The sequence below is a fragment of the Mustelus asterias genome, chromosome 13 (genome assembly GCF_964213995.1).
Source record: "Mustelus asterias chromosome 13, sMusAst1.hap1.1, whole genome shotgun sequence".
In the NCBI taxonomy this organism is placed as follows: Eukaryota; Metazoa; Chordata; class Chondrichthyes; order Carcharhiniformes; family Triakidae; genus Mustelus; species Mustelus asterias.
In genome coordinates this window covers 66450450-66472439 of record NC_135813.1, presented here as the reverse complement: position 1 = coordinate 66472439, position 21990 = coordinate 66450450, and the positions used below count along the sequence as shown (strand labels likewise).

Here is a 21990-nt window from a genome sequence, read left to right as displayed (position 1 = left end):
AAATCAAATGTTCAAACAAAATGTTTTGTTAGTCTGAGCAAAGAAACGGCAAATATCAAAAAAGGTGAGAAAAGAGTAAAACACCTTTATGTAACACATCTCACAACCTTAATTATTCCAAAGTATTTAGAGCCAATGAAGTATGTTGGAAGTGCAGTCAGTGCAAAATGCAAAAAGCCAATCAGTGCACAGGAAGCTCCCACAAGCGGCGAGGAAAGAACAAGATGGTCTGTTTTAGTGATGTCGGCTGAGAGGTAAATACTAACCATAACAATTCCCATCTTCTTCTTTGAAATAATGTTGCAGGATCTCTCACATCCAGCTGGAAGTCAGAGCGTCTGACAGTTCAGAGATCATCAGTGGGCGCTGCAATCTTCATAGAATCCCTACAGCGCAGAAGGAGGCCATTTGGCCCATCGAGTCTGCACCGACAACAATCCTACCCAGGCCCTATCCCCATAACCCCATGTATTTACCCTTCTGACATTAAGGGGCAATTTATCATGGCCAATCCACCTAACCTGCACATCTCCGGAATGTGGGAGGAAACCAGAACACCCGGAGGAAACCCACGCAGACACCATGATGTGTTATCAGGGGCACTGGCATGAAGAAACTGTGGCAGAGCCCGTTTGCAAAGAGCGATGAGGTAAGTTGAATATTAGGCAGCTGATCCAGTTCAAGGTTACAATCAAATAGTTGTTTTTCTGCGTATTGATGACATCGACAGTTTCATTGCTTGATAAACTGTCACAAGCAATCCAGCCTATGTCTGGTGCCCATGTCTCCTGTAGCTGGAAGCAAAGGCTTAAATGCAAGAAGTTTACATTTATTTATTACTGTCACAAATAGGCTTACATTAACACTGCAATTACGTTACTGTGAAAATCCCCTAATCGCTCCGGTGCCTGTTCGGGTTCACCGAGGGAGAATTTAGCATGATCAATTCACCTAACCAGCACGTCTTTCAGACTGTGGGGGGAAACCGGAGCACCCGGAGGAAACTCACACGGGGAGAACGTGCAAACTCCGAACAGTGACCCAAGCCAGGAATCAAACCCTGGCGCTGTGAGGCAGCAGTGCGAACCACTGTGCCACCATGAGGTCCATTACAAAGATTGCATCTTTAAAATTATTCAGAGGTACCACATGCCCTTCCCGCATCTAATGAGAGCGTAGTTGTCCAAATACTATTGTTACATTGCTAAATCTAGCCAACTCCAATCAGTCCCACTTTTTCCTGCTCTCTCCCTATGTCCCTACAAGTTGATGCCCAACAGAGATTTATCCAATTCCCTTTGGAAAGCTATTATTTCATTAGCTTCCATTACCCTTTTAGGCAACGTATTCCACAGCATAACAATTCATACCATCCATTTATTTTCCCTCGCGTCATCTCTGACTCTTTAGTCAATTACCTTAAAATTATACCCAAGAAATTCATCATGTAGGGAACAGTGGCGCCGTTACAATCCTAAACCTCCATAGCACAAGCTCACTATTTCAATAACATCACAAAAATACCCTGCAACAAGAGTGGACTGCAATTAAATTTAAGTGGATCAAATACAACAATTTAATCAACCATTTGAAAGATGCTTGAATACATTTCAAGTACTATGTTGCTGTCATGTTCAGTTTTGCTCACTTTGGACGGGACAGAACAAAACAAACCCAACATTGTTATTCAGGTGGTGGTGGAATGACAGTGCATCTCATTAATTAAATGCATTAATGAATGCAAAATGTATCAATATTAATGAGAACACTGTTGTTACTTGATATCTACGTGGTACATTCCTTTGCCCCAAAGCACATCAAGTCTTGCAGCTCACCTAACTGGAGATGAGTTGAATGTTAACCAGCTTTACAGAGTCAACGTGTGACATGAGGCAGAATGCTGTTATTGGTATAAGTGTTTATAGCTCACATCTGATTGGTGCTGCTGCAAAGTCCATGTTTAACTTCATTGCAGTGGTTCAATTAGTTCAAGGCAATATTATGTTTGAGAGAATGAATGGTCATTTACACGCATGGCTAGCAGGGTCGCACTCCAATGCTGGACCAGCTTGGCAGAATGATGTGAGAAGTCTATTACATTGCGGTTCCTTCAGCCGATTTCCCCCTGCAATATCAGATTTGGTTATCTTTTATATCGCGGTTGATGGTGGAGGAAGGAAGAATAGTTAGTTTATTTATTAGTGTCACAAGTAGGCTTACATTAACACTGCAATGAAGTTACTGTGAAAATCCCCTAGTCGCCACAATCCGGCATTGTTTAGGTACACTGAGGGAGAATTTAGCATGGCCAATGCACTTAACCAGCACATCTTTTGGACTGTGGGAGGAAACTGGAGCACCCGGAGGAAATCCACACAAACAGAACGTACAGATTCCTCCCAGACAGTGACCCAAGCCAGGAGTTGAACCCAGATCCTTGGTGCTGTGAGACAGCAGTGCTAACTACTGTGCCACCATCCCGCCCCTTGGCAAGAGAAGACAAAGAGAGAGAGCGAGAGGAAGACTGGGCAGGATTTTCTGCACCACTCCCCCATCCCCTCCTCCTCACAGTGTGTCTTGCAATGGCAGAGATGGCCTGCCATTGGCCAGCAGTGGGATCTTCCAGTCCCACCGCTGTCAGCTGGTTTTCCCATCATAGGCAACCTCCATCGCCGAGGAACCCATGACAGAGGGTTGCCGATGCCAGGACGGGAGGATCTGCCTGTGGGAACAGCTGAAAATTACGGACACTGCACGGAAGAAGCATCCATTTTCACTGCTGACCAGTGAAGCGAGTTCAAAACACCTGTAATGCATTAATATAAACTTTCCATATCAACTAACTTTACAGCTCTGAGCAGCGGTTAGAGGTATATTACATTTTTCGTGACCACAAGACGTCTCAAAATGCGTTATAGTCAATGAAATGCTATTGATATGCAGTCACTGTTGAATGTGGGAAACATAAGTGAATTTGCACACAGCAAGCTCACACAAGCAGCAATATGATAATGGCCAGATAATCTGTTGTTTTTCGTGATGTTGATGGACAGATGAAAGATCGACAATGTAGTGCCAGCCTCACAAGCACTGTGGCTTAGTCAAGCATGAATACAATCAGGTGGCTTGTATGCAACATCAATAATACTTCACTGCACGATTGTGCACAGTACAAATTGTAGTTGTCCAAATACTATTCTCACATTGCTAAATCTAGCCAACTCCATAGCCCTGTAGAGTTTAACATATTTTGATTGGATTTATTGTCACATGTATTGGTTACAGTGAAAAGTATTGTTTCTTGCGCACTATACAGACAAAGCATACCCTACATAAAGAAGGGAAGGAGAGGGTGCAGAATGTGGTGTTACTAGGGTAGGGTGTAGCGAAAGATCAACCTAATATAAGGTAGGTCCATTTAAACGTCTGGTGGCAGCAGCGAAGAAACTGTCCTTGAGTCGGTTGGTACATGATCTGACTTTTGTATCTTTTTCCCAACAGAAGAGAGTATGTCTGGGGTGCGTGGGGTCCCTGATTATGCTGGCTGCTTTTCTGAGGCAGCTGGAAGTGTAGACAGAGTCAGTGGATGGGAGGTTGGTTTGCGTGACGAGCTGGGCTGCGTTCACAACCCTTTGTAGTTTCTTGGGGTCTTGGGCAGAGCAGGAGCCATACCAAGCTGTGATACAACCAGAAAGAATGCTTTCTATGGTGCATCTGTAAAAATTGTTGAGAGCCGTAGCAGACATGCCAAATTTCCTTAGCCTTCTGAGAAAGTAGAGGTGTTGATGGACTTTCTTAACTATGGTGTCGGCTTGGAGGGACCAGGACAGATTGTTGGTGATCTGGACACCTAGAAACTTGAAGCTCTCGACCATTTCCACTTCATCCCCATTAATGCAGACAGGGGCATGTCCTCGACTACGTTTCCTGAAGTTGATGACTATTTCTTTCGTTTTACTGACATTGAGGGAGAGATTATTGTCATTGCAGCAGATTCTCTGTCTCTTTCCTGTACTCCATCTCATCATTGTTTGAGATCCAACCCACTACGGTGGTGTCATCAGCAAACTTGAAAATTGAATTGGAGGGGAATTTGGCCACACTGTTAGAGGTGTATAAGCAGTCTGGTAAGGGGCTGAGGACCCTATCTTGAACAGGTGCGGCACTACCTTCCATTTGGCAAGTCTTGGAGACAACACTACTACCTACAGTTCAACTATTCTTCACAGATACACCTTTTGGAACTTCCCCACAACTCTGAGCATTTTGGCCACTCAAGCGTTTTGCAAGCATCTATTTGTGATTTTGTTAAAATCAATATTAAACTAATCTTGACGTCCTTTCTCCCTGCAAATGTACATTAAAAATAGCAGACTAGATAAGCACTGGAATAATAGACTATAATAGGGCAAGATGTATTTGTCAGAAACTTTAAGGAAGATGTTAAAATAAATGGATTAACTTCTTCACTAAAATGTCAGATGGATGACTTTGATCGGAAGTAGCAATCCATCGATGACAGCATAACTCAGAGAGCAGCACTCTTTTGTTATCATGAAGGTCGTGGTTTCAAGCCCCACTGCAGAATTCCAGCACATATTTTAAGCTGACCCTACTGAGACATGCTAAAACAAAGGCAAAATACTGCAGGTGGCGGAAATCTGAAAAAATAAAACAGGAAATGCTGGAAACGTGCAGCAGGTCAGGCAGCATCTGTGGAGAGGGGAACAGAGAGTTAATAGACCTGTGACTTTTCAACACAACTGGGAAAAGTTAGAAATGTAAGGAGGTTTTGAGCAAAAGGTCACACCTTCTGCAGATATATCTTTGTTTCTTCACTTGTCCCCTTTCCACATGCTTTGGCAATGAACCATCAATCTATTTGTCATTTAATCTTTCCTTCCCTCCACACTATCGCAGACCTTCGCTTCTGTTCTTTCCCAGCCTCCCCACCTTCTGTTCTTTTCATTTGCACAAAACCCTATTACATTTTTAATATATGTCTGGTTTCATTGAAAAGTCACAGACTGAAATATTGGGCAGCATTTTAAAATGTATTTATTCGTGTCACAAGTAGGCTTACATTAACACTGCAATGAAGTTACTGTGAAAATCCCCTAGTTGCCACACTCTGGTGTCTGTTCGGGTACACTGAGGGAGAATTTTTCTTGGCCAATGTGCCTAACCAGCATGCCTTTTGGACTGTGGGAGGAAACCGGAGGACCTGGAGGAAACCCTTGCAGACATGGGGAGAACGTGCAGACTCCACACAGAGAGTGACCTAAGCGGCAAGCGAACCCGGGACCCTGGTGCTGTGAGGCAGCAGTGCTAACCACCCCAGTTTTGCAGTCCTCCAGCAGGTTTGCAGGTGATGGACCCAAAATAATTATACAAAAGTCCTTCCCTCCACCGCTCTCAACCTGGCTGTAATTTTATAGGTGGTGGGGAGGGGGTCGTGCGGGTGCGGCGAGGGAGCGAGGGATAAGACAATCATGCCATTCTTTATCCGATCCTTAAGTGCCCAGCCAAGGCTGCACCCAACCCCATTCCCCTCCTGAATATCATCTCACCTCTGGTTCCCATCCATCTTGACAACTCCCAGCATTCCCCCCCCCCCCCCCCCACCGCCCCGCTCCAAATGCTTCTTCTCCTGGTCCAATCGGGAGCCTTACCTGTATCTGACACTTGGTTTTGTCGGACTTGGTGCAGTGCCAGCAGTGGCCACCACCTCCCCTGATGGCGCTGTTGGTTCAAGAAAGCTGCCAGCCAATCAGATTGGCCGACAACTCTCTGAGGCAGTACTTCCTCCCCAGATGAGGGCAGGAGAACCGCCTCCGGCCAATCAGCACCCGACAGGGCTTGAGCCGTCAACAGCGGCTTTGCGTTCCCCACCGACTGTTCCACCGGTGAGGAGGGAAAAACCACCATCTGAAATACTCTGGGTGAACTCAGTTTCTCTCTCCACAAATGCTGCCAGAACTTCTACATTTCCAGCATTTTCTGCTTTGATGGCACCACACCATCTTCTTTTAAATGAAAACTTTAAATAAAGGCTTAAATCTCCCGGTTCCATCCGTCGCGGGAATCGTCGCAGTCGGGACGGATAATTTGACAGACCAGCGAAAGATCCGTTGACCTCGGGTGGGAATTTTCTGTCCAGCAGCGGACGGGACTGGAAAACATTGCCCAAAGACTCTGTCTGCAGGTGGCATAAAAATCCCTTTTCCAAAGAGCAGGGGAGTCCTATCAATATTCATCCTTCAACTAACAACACAAAAAACAGTTCATTTTATCACTTGTTTCATTTGTCATTTATGAGACCTTGCTGGTGTACACATTATCTGTTGGGTGTGCCCCCCTAACAATGGCAATGCTACTTAAATCATAATTCATTGTCTAGGAAGATCTTTGGGCCATTCCCTTTCACATTATTATTATTACTATTAAATGTTATGAGTAAAGATTTGAGTATAATTTCCGCAGAAACCCTAGGCACAATAAACATAGGGCTGGATTCTCCAACCTCACCCACAGGGGCACAATGGTTAGCACTTCTGCCTCACAATGCCAGGGACCCGGGTTCGATTCCCGGCTCGGATTACTGTCTGTGTGGAGTTTGCACGTTCTCCCCGTGTCTACGTGGGTTTCCTCCGGGTGCTCCAGTTTCCTCCCACAATTTGAAAAATGTGCTGGTTAGGTGGATTGGCCATGCTAAGTTCTCCCTCAGTGTACCCAAACAGGCGTCGGAGTGTGGCGGCTAGGGGATTTTCACAGTAACTTCATTGCTGTGTTAATAAAAGTCTCCTTGTGACTAATTAATAAACTAAAACTAACTAAGCTGGGATTCTCCAGTCCCGTTGCAGTGAACAGAGATTTCACTGGCAGCGGTGGCAGGGCATGAACGGTCGGAGAATTGCAAACATAGTTTAGTCAAGAGAACAGTACAGAATGAGACTCTTGGTTAATAAATTTTATTGAACGTACTTTCTGATGGTCAGCGTTATTGGCTAATTGATCTCTACATAATGCACAGTCCCTGAAGATTATTGTGTTAGAAATGCTTGTTGCTCCCTTCACTTTGATGTTTCCCCCTTTTCTAACGAGTCCAATGCTGCATTGATTACAAAATTTCCAGTCGATGTACATAATTTATCAGCTCATTAATATTCATAAGTCATTACAATTAGGTGAAATAAAGTGCCTACTTCAGTTAAAAAAAAACGGAATTTATTTCAAAAAAGTAATCTATAGGGATTAGTCATACACTTTAGGTGTTTTTAAACTCCAGGTTTTTAAGTGAGTTTTATGTTGGTCTAATTGAGGGGCTGGGTTTTGGCACACTCTCTTCCTTCAATCACACATTGTCAGCATCAAACACTCCCAAATCAGGACCATCGCATACTGTTAGATACGAAGCCAAGTTCCTTCAGCTCAGTCCTAATGATGAGATCAAATTCCAATGGAAATGGAAACTGAATTTCGTTTGACGGGTGCCTGAAGTTGTACGCCTGATTGGCAATATGAACAACCTACTCAAATATTAGTCAGTCCCAACCTCAGAACGGCACCCCCATTGCACCATTGAGACATTTTCCATTTCTCACAACAGTCAATCTATGGGGTGGGATTTTACAGCCTCGCTCGGGCGAGACCGGAAATTCCCGCCCGAGGTCAACGGAGATTTCCATTGTTGGACCCTTGCCCCCTCCGATTCTGGGCGGGTGAGGTGGTAAGAGTTCCGGCCATGGTCTCTGTGTTTGAGATTGCCAATTTAACAGTATATTTGCACCCACTGGGAACTGGATAGACGCTCCCTTTGCACAGGTCACACAGGAACTATACAGAACAGACCATCACCCCATTAATCTGAGCCTCCGATCTGCTCACTCATCCAAGCCCATTTCTTTATTGCCACTGTTGCATTTGAATTTAAAAAAAAGATCTGTCAATCAAGCATTCAAATTCATTTCATGCCAAAGAAAATTTGAATGCGTAGGCACAAATCAGAAGAGAATTTCAGGTATGAATATATAACACATATTGTTCACGTTAATGTTTCCCTGCATCACTCTTTACCAGTTCAGATGAAGGGTTAGGCATGGAACATTAACTTGTCACTTCTCTCCACAGATGCTGACAGGCCTGTTGAGGGCTTTAAACTAAATTGTGTGTTTGTATGGGTTGGGGGGGGGAGGGGGGGGGGGGCGGTGGCGGGGAAGGGGGTGGTGGTGGCTGCAGGGGGAGCTATCAAGTGAAAAGAGATGTGGTAAATTAAACAGAAAGGACAAGGCAATAGTATAGAGTAGCGACATGGCAGGAAAGAAACAGAGTGTTCCAATGTAAGTTTATTTATTAATGTCACAAGTAGGCTTACATTAACACTGCAATGAAGTTACTGTGAAAATCCCCTAGTCGCCACACTCCAGCGCCTGTTTGGGTACACTGAGGGAGAATTTAGCACGGCCAATGCACCTAACCAGCACGTCTTTTGGACTGTGGGAGGAAACTGGAGCACCCAGAGGAAACCCACGTAGACACGGGGAGAATGTGCAAACTCCACGTAGTGACCCAAGCCGGGAATCGAACCCGGGTCGCTGGCGCTGTGAGGCAGCAGTGCTAACTACCAGGAGGTTCATCACAAAGATTGCACCTTTGAAATTGTTCAGAAGCACCGCATGCCCTTCCCACATCCAATGGGAGCACAAGATTCCAACCATTGTGCCTCTGCCGACATTTTGAAAGAGCCATCCAATCAGTCCCACTTTTTCCTGCTCTCTCCCTATGTCCCTACACGTTTATGCCCAACAGAGATTTATCCAATTCCCACAGTGCTAACCACTGTGCTACCATGCCGCCCCTTAGAGTGCGCATGCAAACAGATATGGCCAGAATTTGCAAATACAGTAAAAAGACGGAAATAAAAATCTGAATGTGCCTCATATTCACAACAAAACAAATGAATTGTCAGTGCAAACAGAAATATATATGTATGACCACCACAGAAATGTGGTTATAAGATGATCAAGGCTGGGGCCTGAACTTTCAAGGGTACTTGACATTTCAGAAGGACAGGAGGCTGAGTAAAGATGATGGGGTAGCTACGAATGATATTAGTACAAGAGTGAGAGACAACCTTCGTTCCAAAGATCAGGATGTAGAATCAGTTTGAGTAGAGCTAATCAATAACAAAGGTAAGAAGTCACCTGTGGGAATAGTTTATAGATCCTCTAACAGTAACTAGATGGTAAGGTGGATATACAGGAAGAAATAATGGTGGCTTGTAAGAAAGGCATAGCAATAATCATGGGGGATTTTAATCTACATATAGATTGGATGAATCAGATTGGCAAGGTTAGCAAAGAAGATCAGCTCACAGTGTTTTTGGGAAATTTTCACAGAGCAGCACATTCCAGAATCAACCAGAGAACAAACTTTGGCGGCATGGTGTCACAGTGGTTAGCACTGCTGCCTCACAGTACAAGGGATCCAGGTTCAAGTCCAGCCTTGGGTGACTGTCTGTGTGGAGTTTGCACATTCTCCCCGTGTGTTTCCTTTGGGTGCTCCAGTTCCCTCCCACACTGCAAAGATGTGCGGTTTAGGCAGACTGGCCATGCTAAATTGCCCCTCAGTGTCAGAGGAATTAGGTGGGTAAACACAAGGGGTTACGGGGATAGGGGCTGGGTGGGATTGTTGTCGGCACAGGCTCGATGAGCCGAATGGTCTCCTTCTGCACTGTAGGGATTCTATGAAACTATTCAAGACCCTAATAATGTGCAATAAGAAATAATTAATTAATGACCTCATGGTCAAACAACTTCTAGGGAGCATGATTGAATTTTGCACTCAGTTTGAGGGTGAGAAGTGTGGGTCCGACACTAGTGTTTTAAACTTAAATAAAGGCAAATACAAGAGTATGAAGACAGAGCTGGCAAAGTGAACTGAGAAATTAGATTAAAGAGTAGAACAGTAGAGATGTAGTGGTAGACATTTAAGGAGATATTCCAAAACACTCAGCAAAGGTACATTTCATTGAGAAAGAAAGACTCTAGGAGAAGGATGCACCATCCACAGCGAAATAAGAGAGTTAAAGATTGCATCAGATTGAGTGAAAAGGTTTACAATACTGTAAAAATTAGTGGCAAGTAGGAAAATTTGTCAGAATTTTAAAAATGGGAAAGAATGACTAAAAAATTAATAAGGGGAGAGAAATTAGAGTATGAGAAAAAGCTAGCTAGAAATCTACAAATTCTACAAGTGTTTTAAAAGAAAAACAACGTAGAAAGTAACACTGGGGAATTAATAATGGGAAATAGCAGAAACGTTGAACAGATATTTTGTAACTCTCGTCACTGTAAAAGACACAGCAAACATCCCAGAAATACTTCTAAATCAAAAGGTGAAAGAGAAACTTAAAACAATTAAGATCAGCAGAGAAGACTACTTAGAAAACTATTAGAACCAAAGCTGACAAGACCCGAGGACCTGATGAACTTCATCCTAGTTTCTTAAAATAAGTGGCTGCTGAGACAGTGGAAGAGCGGTGAAAGAGAGAGGTGAGATTTTGATAAAGAGCATGAAGAGAGGCGAGACTTCAATAAAGAGCGCTGAGGGAGAGAGAGGTGAGACTTCACTGAAGAACAGAGAGAGAGAGAGGCGAGACTTCAATAAAGAGTATGGGGGGCTGTGGTGAATGCTGGCTCAGATCACGGAAGGAGGGGGGGTGTGGAAAACAGATGCCAGCTCTGATCGCAGGGCGGGATGAGGAGGGGCTTTGGGGAGCCCATGACACTTCCATGGTGAGGTGGGGGTGAAGTGGCACCCCAATCTCAGTGCAACCAGGCTTTGCCAGCGTATTGAGGCCCTGACCCTCACCTGTTTTATTTTGGCGGAGTGTGGTAAGGTCTGGAGGAGAAAAACCAACCTTTTTCTCTGAAGAGCAACACGCCATTTTTCTTGTTGGTCACGACACTTTGCCAAATTCTGGTAAGGTCACCCCCATTGAAACTTCAGGCGAGACAAGGTAGGAGATAAATGAGGAGGGTTTGTTGCAATTTTGATCGGGGAATCAATACAGCAGTAAGGAGGGACAACATCTTAGAAGGTTCTTCCAATGAACCCATATAGTCATAGTGTGAAAGGGGTTGGAACTCTTAAAATGCACCCAGGAGAACTTTTTAAGTCAGTATGTAGAACGTCCTACAAAAAAGGGTCAGGTCCTCGATTTAGTTTTAGGTTATGAAGCTCGGCAAGTGGTTGAAGGATCAATGGGGGAGCATTTTGCAGAAAGCGATCATAACTCAGATAGATTCAAGATTGTTACAAAAAAGGAAAAGGATAGAAATGAAATCAAAGTTCTGAACTAGGGAAAGGCCGAGTTTAACAAGATCAGATACGATCAGGCCAGTATGGACTGGGAGCAGGCGCCTTTAGGTAAATCTGTGACAGAACACTGGGTAACGTTCAAAAATGAAATAGGGAGATTACAGGACCAACATGTTCCAATTAAGAAAAAGAGTAGGACCAACAAATCCAGTGAGCCCTGGATAGAGGGATATACAGCATTGGATAAAGCGAAAAAGGGGGGTTTCTGGCAGATATCGAAGGCTCAAAACAGCAGAAGCCAAAGAGGAATATAAAATATGCAAGAAGAAGCTTAAAAAGGAAATTAGGAGAGATAAAAAGGGACATGAAACATAAAAACATAGAAGATAGGAGCAGGAGGAGGCCATTCGGCCCTCCGAGCCTGCTCCACCATTCATCACGATCATGGCTGATCGTCCAACTCAACAGCCTAATCCTGCTTTCTTCCCATAACCTTCGATCCCATTCGCCCCAAGTGCTATATCTAACCACCTCTTGAATACATTCAATGTTTTGGCATCAACTACTTCCTGTGGCAGTGAATTCCACCGGCTCACCACTCTTTGGGTGAAGAAATGTCCCCTCATCTCCGTCCTAAATGGTCTACCCTGAATCCTCAGACTGTGACCCCTGGTACTGGACTCCCCTACCATCAGGAACATCCTCCCTGCATTTACCCTGTCTAGTCCTGTATAGGATCTTTCTATGAGATCGCCTCCCCCCCCCCCCCCCCCCCCACCCCCCGCCATTCGTCTGAACTCTAGCAAAAACAATCCTAACGTAGTCAATCTCTCTTCAAACTTAATGATAATGCCAGGCAAGATAAAAGAAAACCCTAAGTAGCTTTACAAGTAAAAGGATAACTAGGGAAAGAGTAGGACCTATTAATAATCACAGTGGTAATTTGTATGTGGAGCCGAGGACATAGGTAGGGTTCTAAGTGAACACTTTGCGTCAGTGTTCACTAGTGAGAGAGACGATGTGGGTATAGGAACAGGGAGAAGGACTTTGATACTATTAAAGAAATTAACATAGACAGAGTGGAGATTCAGAGTCTGGCAGGCATAAAAGTAGATAAATCTCCAGGGCCGGATGAAATGTATACCAGGCTGTTGAGTGAGGCAAGGGAGGAAATAGCAGAGTGGCTGGCAATAATTTTCAATTCCTCCCTGACCACAGAGGAGGTGCCGGGGAACTAGAAGACAGCTAATGTGATACCATTATTCAAGAAAGGAGGAAGGGATAAACCAGGAAACTACAGGCCAGTCAGTCTAACCTCAGTGGTAGGGAAACTATTGGGAGCAATTCTGTGCGACGGGGTTAATCTACATTGGAGAGGTAAGGATTAATCAAGAGCAGTCAGCATGATTTTTTTGAAGGGAGGTCGTGTCTGACCAACATGGTCGGATTTTTTGAAGAGGTGACCAAGTGTGTAGATGATGCATTTGATGTAGTCTTCTTGGACTTCAACAAGGCTTTTGACAAGGTCCCACATGGAAGAGTGATGTCAAAGGTAAGAGCCCATGGATCCAAGGAAATTTGGCAAATTGGATCCAGAATTGGCTGAGTGGCAGGAAGCAGAGGGTGATGTTCGAGGGGTGTTTTTCTGACTGGAAGCCTGTGTCAAGTAGGGCCCCACAAGGATCAGCGTTGGAGCCCTTGCTGTTTGTGGTTTATATAAATGATTTAGACTTGAATGTAGGAAGGTTGATCAGTAAGTTAGCAGATGATTGGTAGGGTGGTAAATAATGGGGAGGATAGCCTTAGATTACAAGAGGATATAGACGGGCTGATAAGATAGGCTGAACTGTGACAATTAAACCAGATAATTGTGAGGTGATGCACTTGGGCAGGAAAAACAAGGCAATGGAATACATGATAAACGGCATGACCCTGGGAAGCACCAAGGATCAGAGGTGCGAATGTACATTGGTCCCTTAAGGTAGACAGGTGGATGAAGTGGCTCAGAAGGCATATGCTACACTTGCCTTTATTAACCTAGGTGTAGGCTTTAAGAGTAGGGAGGTTAAGCTGGAACTATATAAAACTTTGGTTAGGCCACAGCCAGAATATTGTGTGCTGTTCTGGAATCCACATTATAGGAAGGATGAGATAGCACTGGAAAGGGTACAGAGGAGATTTACCAGGATGTTTCCTGGGCCGGAGAGTCTTAGTTATGAAGAGAGATTGGATAGACTGGGGTTATTTTCCTTAGAACAGTGGAAACTGAGGGGGGGGGGACATGATTGAGATGTATAAATTTATGAGGGGCAAAGATAGAGTTGACAGGAAGAAAACTTTCCACTTGGTGGAGGGATCAATGACTAGGGGGCACAGATTTAAGGTAAGGGGCAAGAGGAAAAAGATGGGAGTCTGAAACTCACTGCCTGAAAGGGAGGTGGAGGCGGAGCCTTCATAACATTTAAGAGGTATTTAGATGTGCGCTTATGAAGCCAAAACAGATAAGGCTATGGGCCAAATGCTGGAAAATAGGATTAAATGGTTCTTTTGACCAGTGCAGATGTAAAGGGCCTTTTCTATGTTGCAGACCTCCAGAACTCTATGACTCCATGACAATGGCTGTAATTTTCCAAAATTCCTGGAAAGGTCCCAATGGATCAGAAAACAGTGAATGTAATTCCTCTATTCCACGTAAGTTGTATGGATCCTGTACAGGTGATGAACTTGGATTTCCAAAAGACATTTGATAAGATGCCCCATCAAAGATGACTACACAACGCAAGAGTTCATGGTGTGGGATTAGCATGGATAGAGGATTGGTTAGCTAACAGGAAGCAGAGAGCAGGAATAAATGGGTCATTTTCAGGCTGGCAAGCTGTAACTAGCAGAGTGGGACAGGGATCAATGCTTAGACCTCAACTACTTAGAATCTATATCAATGACTTGGATGTAGGGACCGAATGTCTAGAGGCATGGAGTCATAGAGTCATGCAGCACAGAAACAGGCCCTTCAGCCCACAATGTCTATGTCAACCATCGAACACCAATCTATACTAATCCAATTTACCAGCACTGGTACTATACTTGGGACGTGTGGCTGCTTAACTTGCTGATGATGCAAAGGGAAGTAAGCTGTGATAAGGAGTCTGCAAAAGGATATAGATAGGTTAAGTTAGTGGGCAAACATTTGGTGACAGATGAAGTATAATATAATATAGTGGTTAGTATGTCACGCAGGAGACTGGGGTTCAATTCCCTGACGGGGAGGTGGAAGTTGTGTGAAAGCACCCTGATTGGGTGTCTTTTTTAAAAAGGGACGGCACGGTGGCACATGTTTTGTTAACTCCAGGTGAAAAAGTGTTTAAAAAAAAAATGCAAAGTACTGGCGGATGGCAGAAATCTGAAAACAAATTTGCGGGAACATTGCGGTCACAATGTTGCCTCACAGCACCAGGGGCCCGGGTTCATTTCTGGCCTTGGGTGACTGTCTGTGTGGAGTTTGCACATTCTCCCCATGTCTGCACGGGTTTCCTCCGGGTTCTCTGGTTTCCTCCCACAGTCCAAAGATGTGCAGGTTAGGTTGATTGGCCATGCCCCTTAGTGTCAGGGGGATTAACAGTGTAAATGCGTGGGGTTACAGGGATAGGGCCTGGGTGGGATTGTTGTCAGTGCCGGCTCGATGGGCCGAATGGCCTCCTTCTGCACTGTAGGGATTCTATGATTCGATGATTCTATCCACTTTGGGAAGAAGAACAGAAACTCAGCGTATTATTTAAATGGAGAGAAGTTTGAACTGTGCAGTACAGAAGGATCTGGGTGTCCTAGCTCATGAATCACAAAAGGTGAGTGTGCAGGTACAATAATTGATTAGGGAGGCAAATGGAATGTTATTGTGTACAGCAGGGGGAATGGAATATAAAAGTAGAGGTGTTTTGCTACAATTATACCAGGCTTCGGTGAGACCACCTCTGGAGTACCGTGTATGGTTTTGGTCTCCTTACTTAAGAAAGGATATAATTGCTTCAGAAGCAGTTCAGAGAAAGTTCACTTGACTCTTCCTTGGGTCGAAAGGGTTAATTTATGAGGAAAGGTTAGACAGGTTGGGCCTTTATCCAGTCGAGTTCAGAAGAATGAGTGGTGATCTTTTTGAAACATATAAGATCCTCGGGGGACTTGATAAGATGGATGCTAAAAGGATGTTCTCCCTTGTTGGAGAGACCAGAATTCAGAACAGTTTGCAAATTGACATTCTCCTATTTAAAATGGAGAGCATTAGTTTGTGAGATTCTCTTCCCCAGAGATCAGTGGAAGCAGGGCCATTGAATATTTTTAAAGCGGGAAGGTGTGGTCCTCGTGGTGTTATCGCAAGTCCATTAGTCCAGAAACTCAGCTAATGCTCTGGGGACCGGGATTAGATTCCTGCCACAGCAGATAGCGGAATTTGAATTCAAAAGAATATCTGGAATTAACAATCTACTGATGACCATGAAACCATTGTTGATTGTCAGAAAAACCCATCTGATTCGCTAATGTCCTTTAAGGAGGGAAATCTACCTTCCTTACCTGGTCTGGCCTACATGTGACTCCAGATTCACAGCAATGTGGTTGGCTCTCAAATGCCCTCCAAGGGCATCTAGGGATGGGCAATAAATGCTGGCCCACGAATGAATAAAAAAAAGAATAGACACTTGGTTGACAAGGGAGTCAAAGGTTATATGGGGTAGACAGGAAAGTGAAGTTGTAAGTGGGGGCCCAATCAGGAGGCTATGATCTTGTCAAATGGTGGAAAAGGCTTGAGGGGTCGAATGGCCTATTCTTGCTCCTAATTCACCTGTTCACATGTTTCCGCAAATCTGTTTTCAGATTTCCGCCATCTGCCAGTACTCTGTATTTTTTTTTAAACACTTGTTCATCTGGAGTCAACAAAACATCATTTTCCAGTGATGACAGAAGGTATTTCATCACAAAAAGCAAAGGAAATCTGGAATTCTGTTCCGTCATAAAAGCTGTTGAAACTGAGGGCCCAATTGAAAATTTTAAAACAGAGATTGGCGGACTTTTGCTAAGAAAAGAGTATGTTCCTATTCTTTCTTAAGATGTCGAGCCACCTTCTTGAACCACTGTAGCCCATGTGCTGTAGGTACACCACAATGCTGTTAGGATGGAGTTCCAGGATTGTGACTCAGTGGCAGTGAAGGAATGACGATATAGCTCCAAATCAGGAAGGTAAGTGCCTCAGAGGAGAACTTGCAGGAGGTGGTGTTCCCATGCACCGGCTGCCCTTGTCCTTCTACATGGTAGCGGTCATAGATTTGGAAGGTGTGGTCAAAGAAGTGTGCATTTTGTAGATGTTTCGCACTGCTGCTACTGCGGTTGGTGATGGAGGGACTGAATCGTTAACGTGGTGGATGGGGTGCCGATCAAGTGGGCTGCAGACCTTGGGGGTCAGGAGGTGAGTTACCCACCACAGAATTCCCAGCCACTATTAAGGAGATAGAAGCTAAGGTTCTAGTGGAGTTAAGATACAGATTAGCCATGATCTAACTGAATGGTAGGACAGCTATGAGGGTCAAAATGGTTCACTCCTTGTTCCTGTGTCTAGCACTGAATTAGAAACCTCCATATATACAGGACAAAGGAGCACAAAGGGTTAAATGTAGACCATCCATTACCTGCAATAGTTATGATTCCCTAGGCCTCCTTCTCCATTGGGGTACTTGAGGGTGTTGTAAGGGTGCTGGAAGGTTTCATTCCAATACAAGCAGGGCTTTCCTCCTTGGTGTGAGGTTCGATTCTGGCAGCCTCTGTAGTCGGCACCATTGGCAGTGTAGCATTCTGTAAGTGACACACAAAGAAACTTGTTTGCATAAGTCCTTTTGAGAGCTCTGTTCTCCAGTTCTGATGCCAGCAATGTCAATTTTGCTTTGCTTTTGAAGAAGTCCAATTTATTTTTCCAAATTGTTACATGACAACACTGCAACAGATAGAAATTAGTCTTTTTAAAAAGGTTCTATCCAGAATAGGCACCATTAACATCCAACAACACTACTGGCTTAAACCAGTGGAATTTCTGATTTGAAATCTCTCCAATTATTTTTATTTGAACTAACAGTTCCGAAAGAATTTAAGAACATTTTTTTCCTCACTTTGTTCTAGATTTTGCTCATGGACAAATGTTAGATTTGGAGAGGCAGAATGCTGCATGCAGCGGACACATGGTGGCAGCCCTGTTGGCATTAAGCAACATGGCAGTGGCAAATTTACTTGCCCAGATATGGTTTGCCCTCTTAAGATATGATGTGGGTGTGGTGCTCATTGGCAGGAATCTAGAATTAGTACTGCTTTGCTGATGATGCTGCTAGCCTCTCATTGTGTATTTTTCACCCTCCTACCCTGGCTTTACCATCCTGGTTATGAAAATGGAATTAAATATATATATATGATAACCCCCCAGGACATGCATGGGGAAATCACTGATTGACCTCCCTGTAGGACTCATTGAATACAAACTCCCTGGGGATTGGTTATTACCTAAACAGGTGGAGCTCGTACACCGAGCCCTGTATAAAGCAGACCCCTGAGTGGGTCCATTATTGCATTGACCCGGTTGGGATCTTTTTGTGTTCACCACAGGCTTGTGGTTTTGCTTTACTTTATTTTGTGCAGAGAAGGAGAGTGGGACTAATTGGATAGATCTTTCAAAGAGCTGGTACAGAAACAATGGCGCATACGGCAGATAACAACTGTTCTGGGAACCCTGGCAGGAGATTGGAACTGTAACTATGTTTGGAATGTATTACAGCATTCACTTGCCGTACATTTCCTAACCAAAACAAAATGGCTGAAAGAAGGGTTGTTTCCTTCCAGCAATTAATTAATTCAATTGGTAAAATGTGCCAATTAGCCTAGCAGACGACGTATTTAATATACCAGCATCCCGTGTTCCATAAAATTTAGAACTTACAGGGGAGAAACTGGTTATTCAACCCAACCAGTCCGTGCTGGTCTTCATGCGCCACTTGAGCCTGTTAATGTGCTCAGGATTTGCTCTTTAGATGCACTCGCATCACTCAATATACCTCACTGGAAAGGCTGACACAAGAACAACTGAACTCTTCATTTAAAGGTGAGCTCCCACTAAATTACTGGTTCTCTTTGAAAATTTTTGCAATGTTCCACTGTCAGTGCAGTTGAGAGAAGAAGGTTGCTCAGCAGTCATTAAAATCAGCAAAGTACTTAGGATCATAGAATCGCTACAGAAGGAGGTCATTCAGCCCATCACGTCTACACCAGCTCTCTGATAGAGCATCTTACCCAGGCCCCATCCCCGTTACCCCACGTATTTATCCCTACACGTCTTGGGACACTAAGGGGCAACTTATCATGGCCAATCCATCCAACTACACATCTTGGGACACTAAGGAGCAATTTAGCACGGTCAATCCATCTAATCCGCACACCTTTGGATTGTGGGAAGAAACCAGAGCACCCGGAGGAAACCCACGCGGACACGGGGAGAATGTGTAAACTCCGCACAGACAGTCGCCCGAGGTCAGGGACTCGGGTTCAATTCCGGCTTTTGGTGACTGTCTGTCTGGAGATCGCACGTTCTCCCCGTGTCTGCTTGGGTTTCCTCCAGGTGCTCCGGTTTCCTCTCACAGTCCGAAGATTTTGCTTTATTATTGTCACATATATTAGTATACAGTGAAATGTATTGTTTCTTGTGAGCTATACTTTTAGGGGAATCATAGCGGACGGGAGATGGACCATGTAAAGGTCCGTTGACCTCGAGTGGGATTTTCCGGTTTTGGGGTAAGCACAGGCAGAGAACCGGAAAATCCCGTCCCTACTTCGATTTTTTTTAAACTGAAAAAACTCATTTGCTGTGGTGGGATTTGAACCTGAGTCCCCAGAACATTACCCTGGTTGCTGCATTACTAGCCCAGTGCCAATACCACTATGCCACCATCTCTCACTAAAAAGTAATTATGGCCAAACCACTTTTCACTTCTTCGAATACCATATCCCGTACTGGGCTATATTGCAATCAATGGCAAATAAATACTCAGCATATTGCTCAAGAAAGCACTGGTTTCTTCTTTAATTAGTGAGCCAATGGTGGCACGATGTTGACTCCTGGTGAATGTACTTTGCCTCAGATGTGTGACACCTAAACCCTCACAGCTTCCCACAGAAGGAGTCAAGATGCTGTTCGATTCCAGGGTCTCACTGTCAAACCACTGGGACATGGGCCTGACACCTGCTTGAGCTGTGCATTGCGAGTAACCAGCCAGGGTGATGTAAATCAGGACTGCGATGGCTGGTGGGGTTCGTGTTGCCTTGCACAGATGGCAGAGAACGGGCCAGCTTTCCCACCTCGGAACCCTATCCAGCGATTCCTGCCGGGAGTCCACCTGTCAATCGGCCAAGGTTAAGACTGGCTGCGATTCTCCCTGCGGATAGCTTCCCATGCTTTAGGATGAAAGCTTCCACTGGAATAATAATGGTCACCCTGACAAAGTTCTGGCGAGCGCCCTACACCCATGAAGTAATATTCAAGCAATGAATCACCATCAGGAGAGCTAGAACCTCGACTTAAAGGAAATGGTAGACAAGAAATAGTGACAGTTCTGATGGAAATGTTATTTTCATAGCTGTTAGCTTTAAATGCAACCACGTCAGTCAAATTAACTAGAAATTGTAATAGCTATTGCTTGTCAATGCACTAATAACTGTGCAAAGGGATTTAATTTGATCCATGTTCTATTTTTATCACATCAGTTACCGTTTCGGCTTTTCTGTTAGATTCACATCTGCTCTTTTTAACACAGTTAAACACAGTTATTAACCCGTGATTAACACTCTACGCTGCTTGCTATTTTTGCACAGGCATTAAGCTGTTTGGAGATCAAGTGCATTAAATAATTGGACAGCCGTTTAATGCAAACACGTTAGCCGGTGTATTAACGATTGTGTGCGCAGGAAATTAAATCCCTATGTAATTCCACGCGCATCAATCTCTCCTGTTTCTAATAAAGAACAAAAAATATAGGAGCCAATAAACGCTGAAAGGATTGCCATTCTTTCCTGGCTTGAATGGTTCCACTATTGTCCACTCTCCATGCTCGGAGGGAGTCCAGATCCCGAGATATCAAGACTGCAATTTCTCAGGAAGTGCTTCTTCCAGCATCACTCCCAGCTGAGTACCCAATCGTGGGTACACTCTTGACCCGTGACGTAGTAGTTGTTTCTTCAAAAGGAACTCTTCAAAATGCAGCTAATGAAAATACAACAAAACTTACTCCAACTTATAAATCAAAGAAAGGGGCGGCATGGTGGCTCAGTGGTTAGCACTGCTGCCTCACAGCACCAGGCCCCCGGGTTCAATTCCGGCCCTCGGGTCGCTGTCTGGAGTTTGCACCTTCTCCCCGTGTCTGCGTGGGTTTCCTCCGGGTGCTCCGGTTTCCTCCCACAGTCCAAAGATGTGCAGGTTAGGTGGATTGGCCGTGCTGAATTGCCCTTTAGTGTCGGAGGACTGGCTAGGGTAAATGCATGAGGTTATGGCGATAGGCCTGGGTGGGATTGTTGTTGGTGCAGACTCGATGGGCCAAATGGCCTCCTTCTGCACTGTAAGATGCTATGATCAATCTATAAAGGGTTTAATAAAGGAACATCATTACTCCAAACTTGGGGCCTTGCCTGGGCCACTCCAAGCTCCCCACAATTCCACATAGTTTCTTATTTATAGTGAATCGGCTGGTCAGCTGACTATTACATCACTCTGTAATTGATTCCATGTTTTACTGGGTCAGCTGACCCTTACATCTTGTTCCCATTGGTCACATTACATCCAATACAAAGTTGTCACCGGTTACATTCTAATAATAGTAATGCCGCTGCGCTAGTATTCCAGAGGCCCAGCCTAATGTCCTGCAAACACTGGTTCAAATCCCACCAGGGAATTTAAATTCTATTAATCAATCTGGAACTAAAAGTATCATCTCAGCCGTGGTGACCAATAAACTATCAGTTGTCCAGAAAACCCATCTGGTTCATTAATGCCCTCTGGGAAGGAAATCTGCCATCCTTACCCGGTCTGGCCTACATGTGACTCCAGACCCATCGCAATGTGGTTTACTGTTAACTGCCCTCTGAAAGTGTCAAACAATTCACTTCATTCATGGGCAATTAGGGACGGGCAACAAAGGCTGACATTAGACCTTTCATCTCCTCAAACTATCCAACCATTCAATTCGATCATAGCTGATTTCTACCTTAACTTGCTCAACCTGCAAAGGGGAGGCAATGGCCTAGTGGTATTACTGCTAGACTACTTATCCAGAAACTCAGCTAATGTTCTGGGGACCCAGGTTCGAATCCTGCCATGGCAGTTGGTGGAATTTGAATTCAATCCAAAATATCTGGAATCTACTGATGACCATGAAACCATTATCGATTGTCGGAAAAAACCCATCTGGTTCACTAACATCCTTTAGGGAAGGAAATCTGCCATCCTTACCAGGTCTGGCCTACATGTGGCTCCAGAGCCACAGCAATGTGGTTGACTCTCAACTGCCCTCCAGGGGCAACAAATGCTGGCCAGTGACACCCATGTCCCTTGAATGAATAAAAAGAAACTAATGTTCCACATCCCTTGATACCCTCGGC

General features: G+C 44.5%; 1 protein-coding gene across 2 annotated transcripts in view; it reads right to left on the bottom strand.

Moving 5' to 3' along the window:
- Positions 1–21990, bottom strand: part of kremen1 (kringle containing transmembrane protein 1) — a 190552-nt gene that overhangs the window by 119607 nt on the left and 48955 nt on the right. For both annotated transcript variants that reach the window (XM_078227651.1, XM_078227650.1), the window contains exon 2: positions 16995–17157. In XM_078227651.1, the coding sequence (XP_078083777.1) occupies positions 16995–17157 (163 nt within the window). The remainder of the gene's footprint in view (positions 1–16994; positions 17158–21990) is intronic.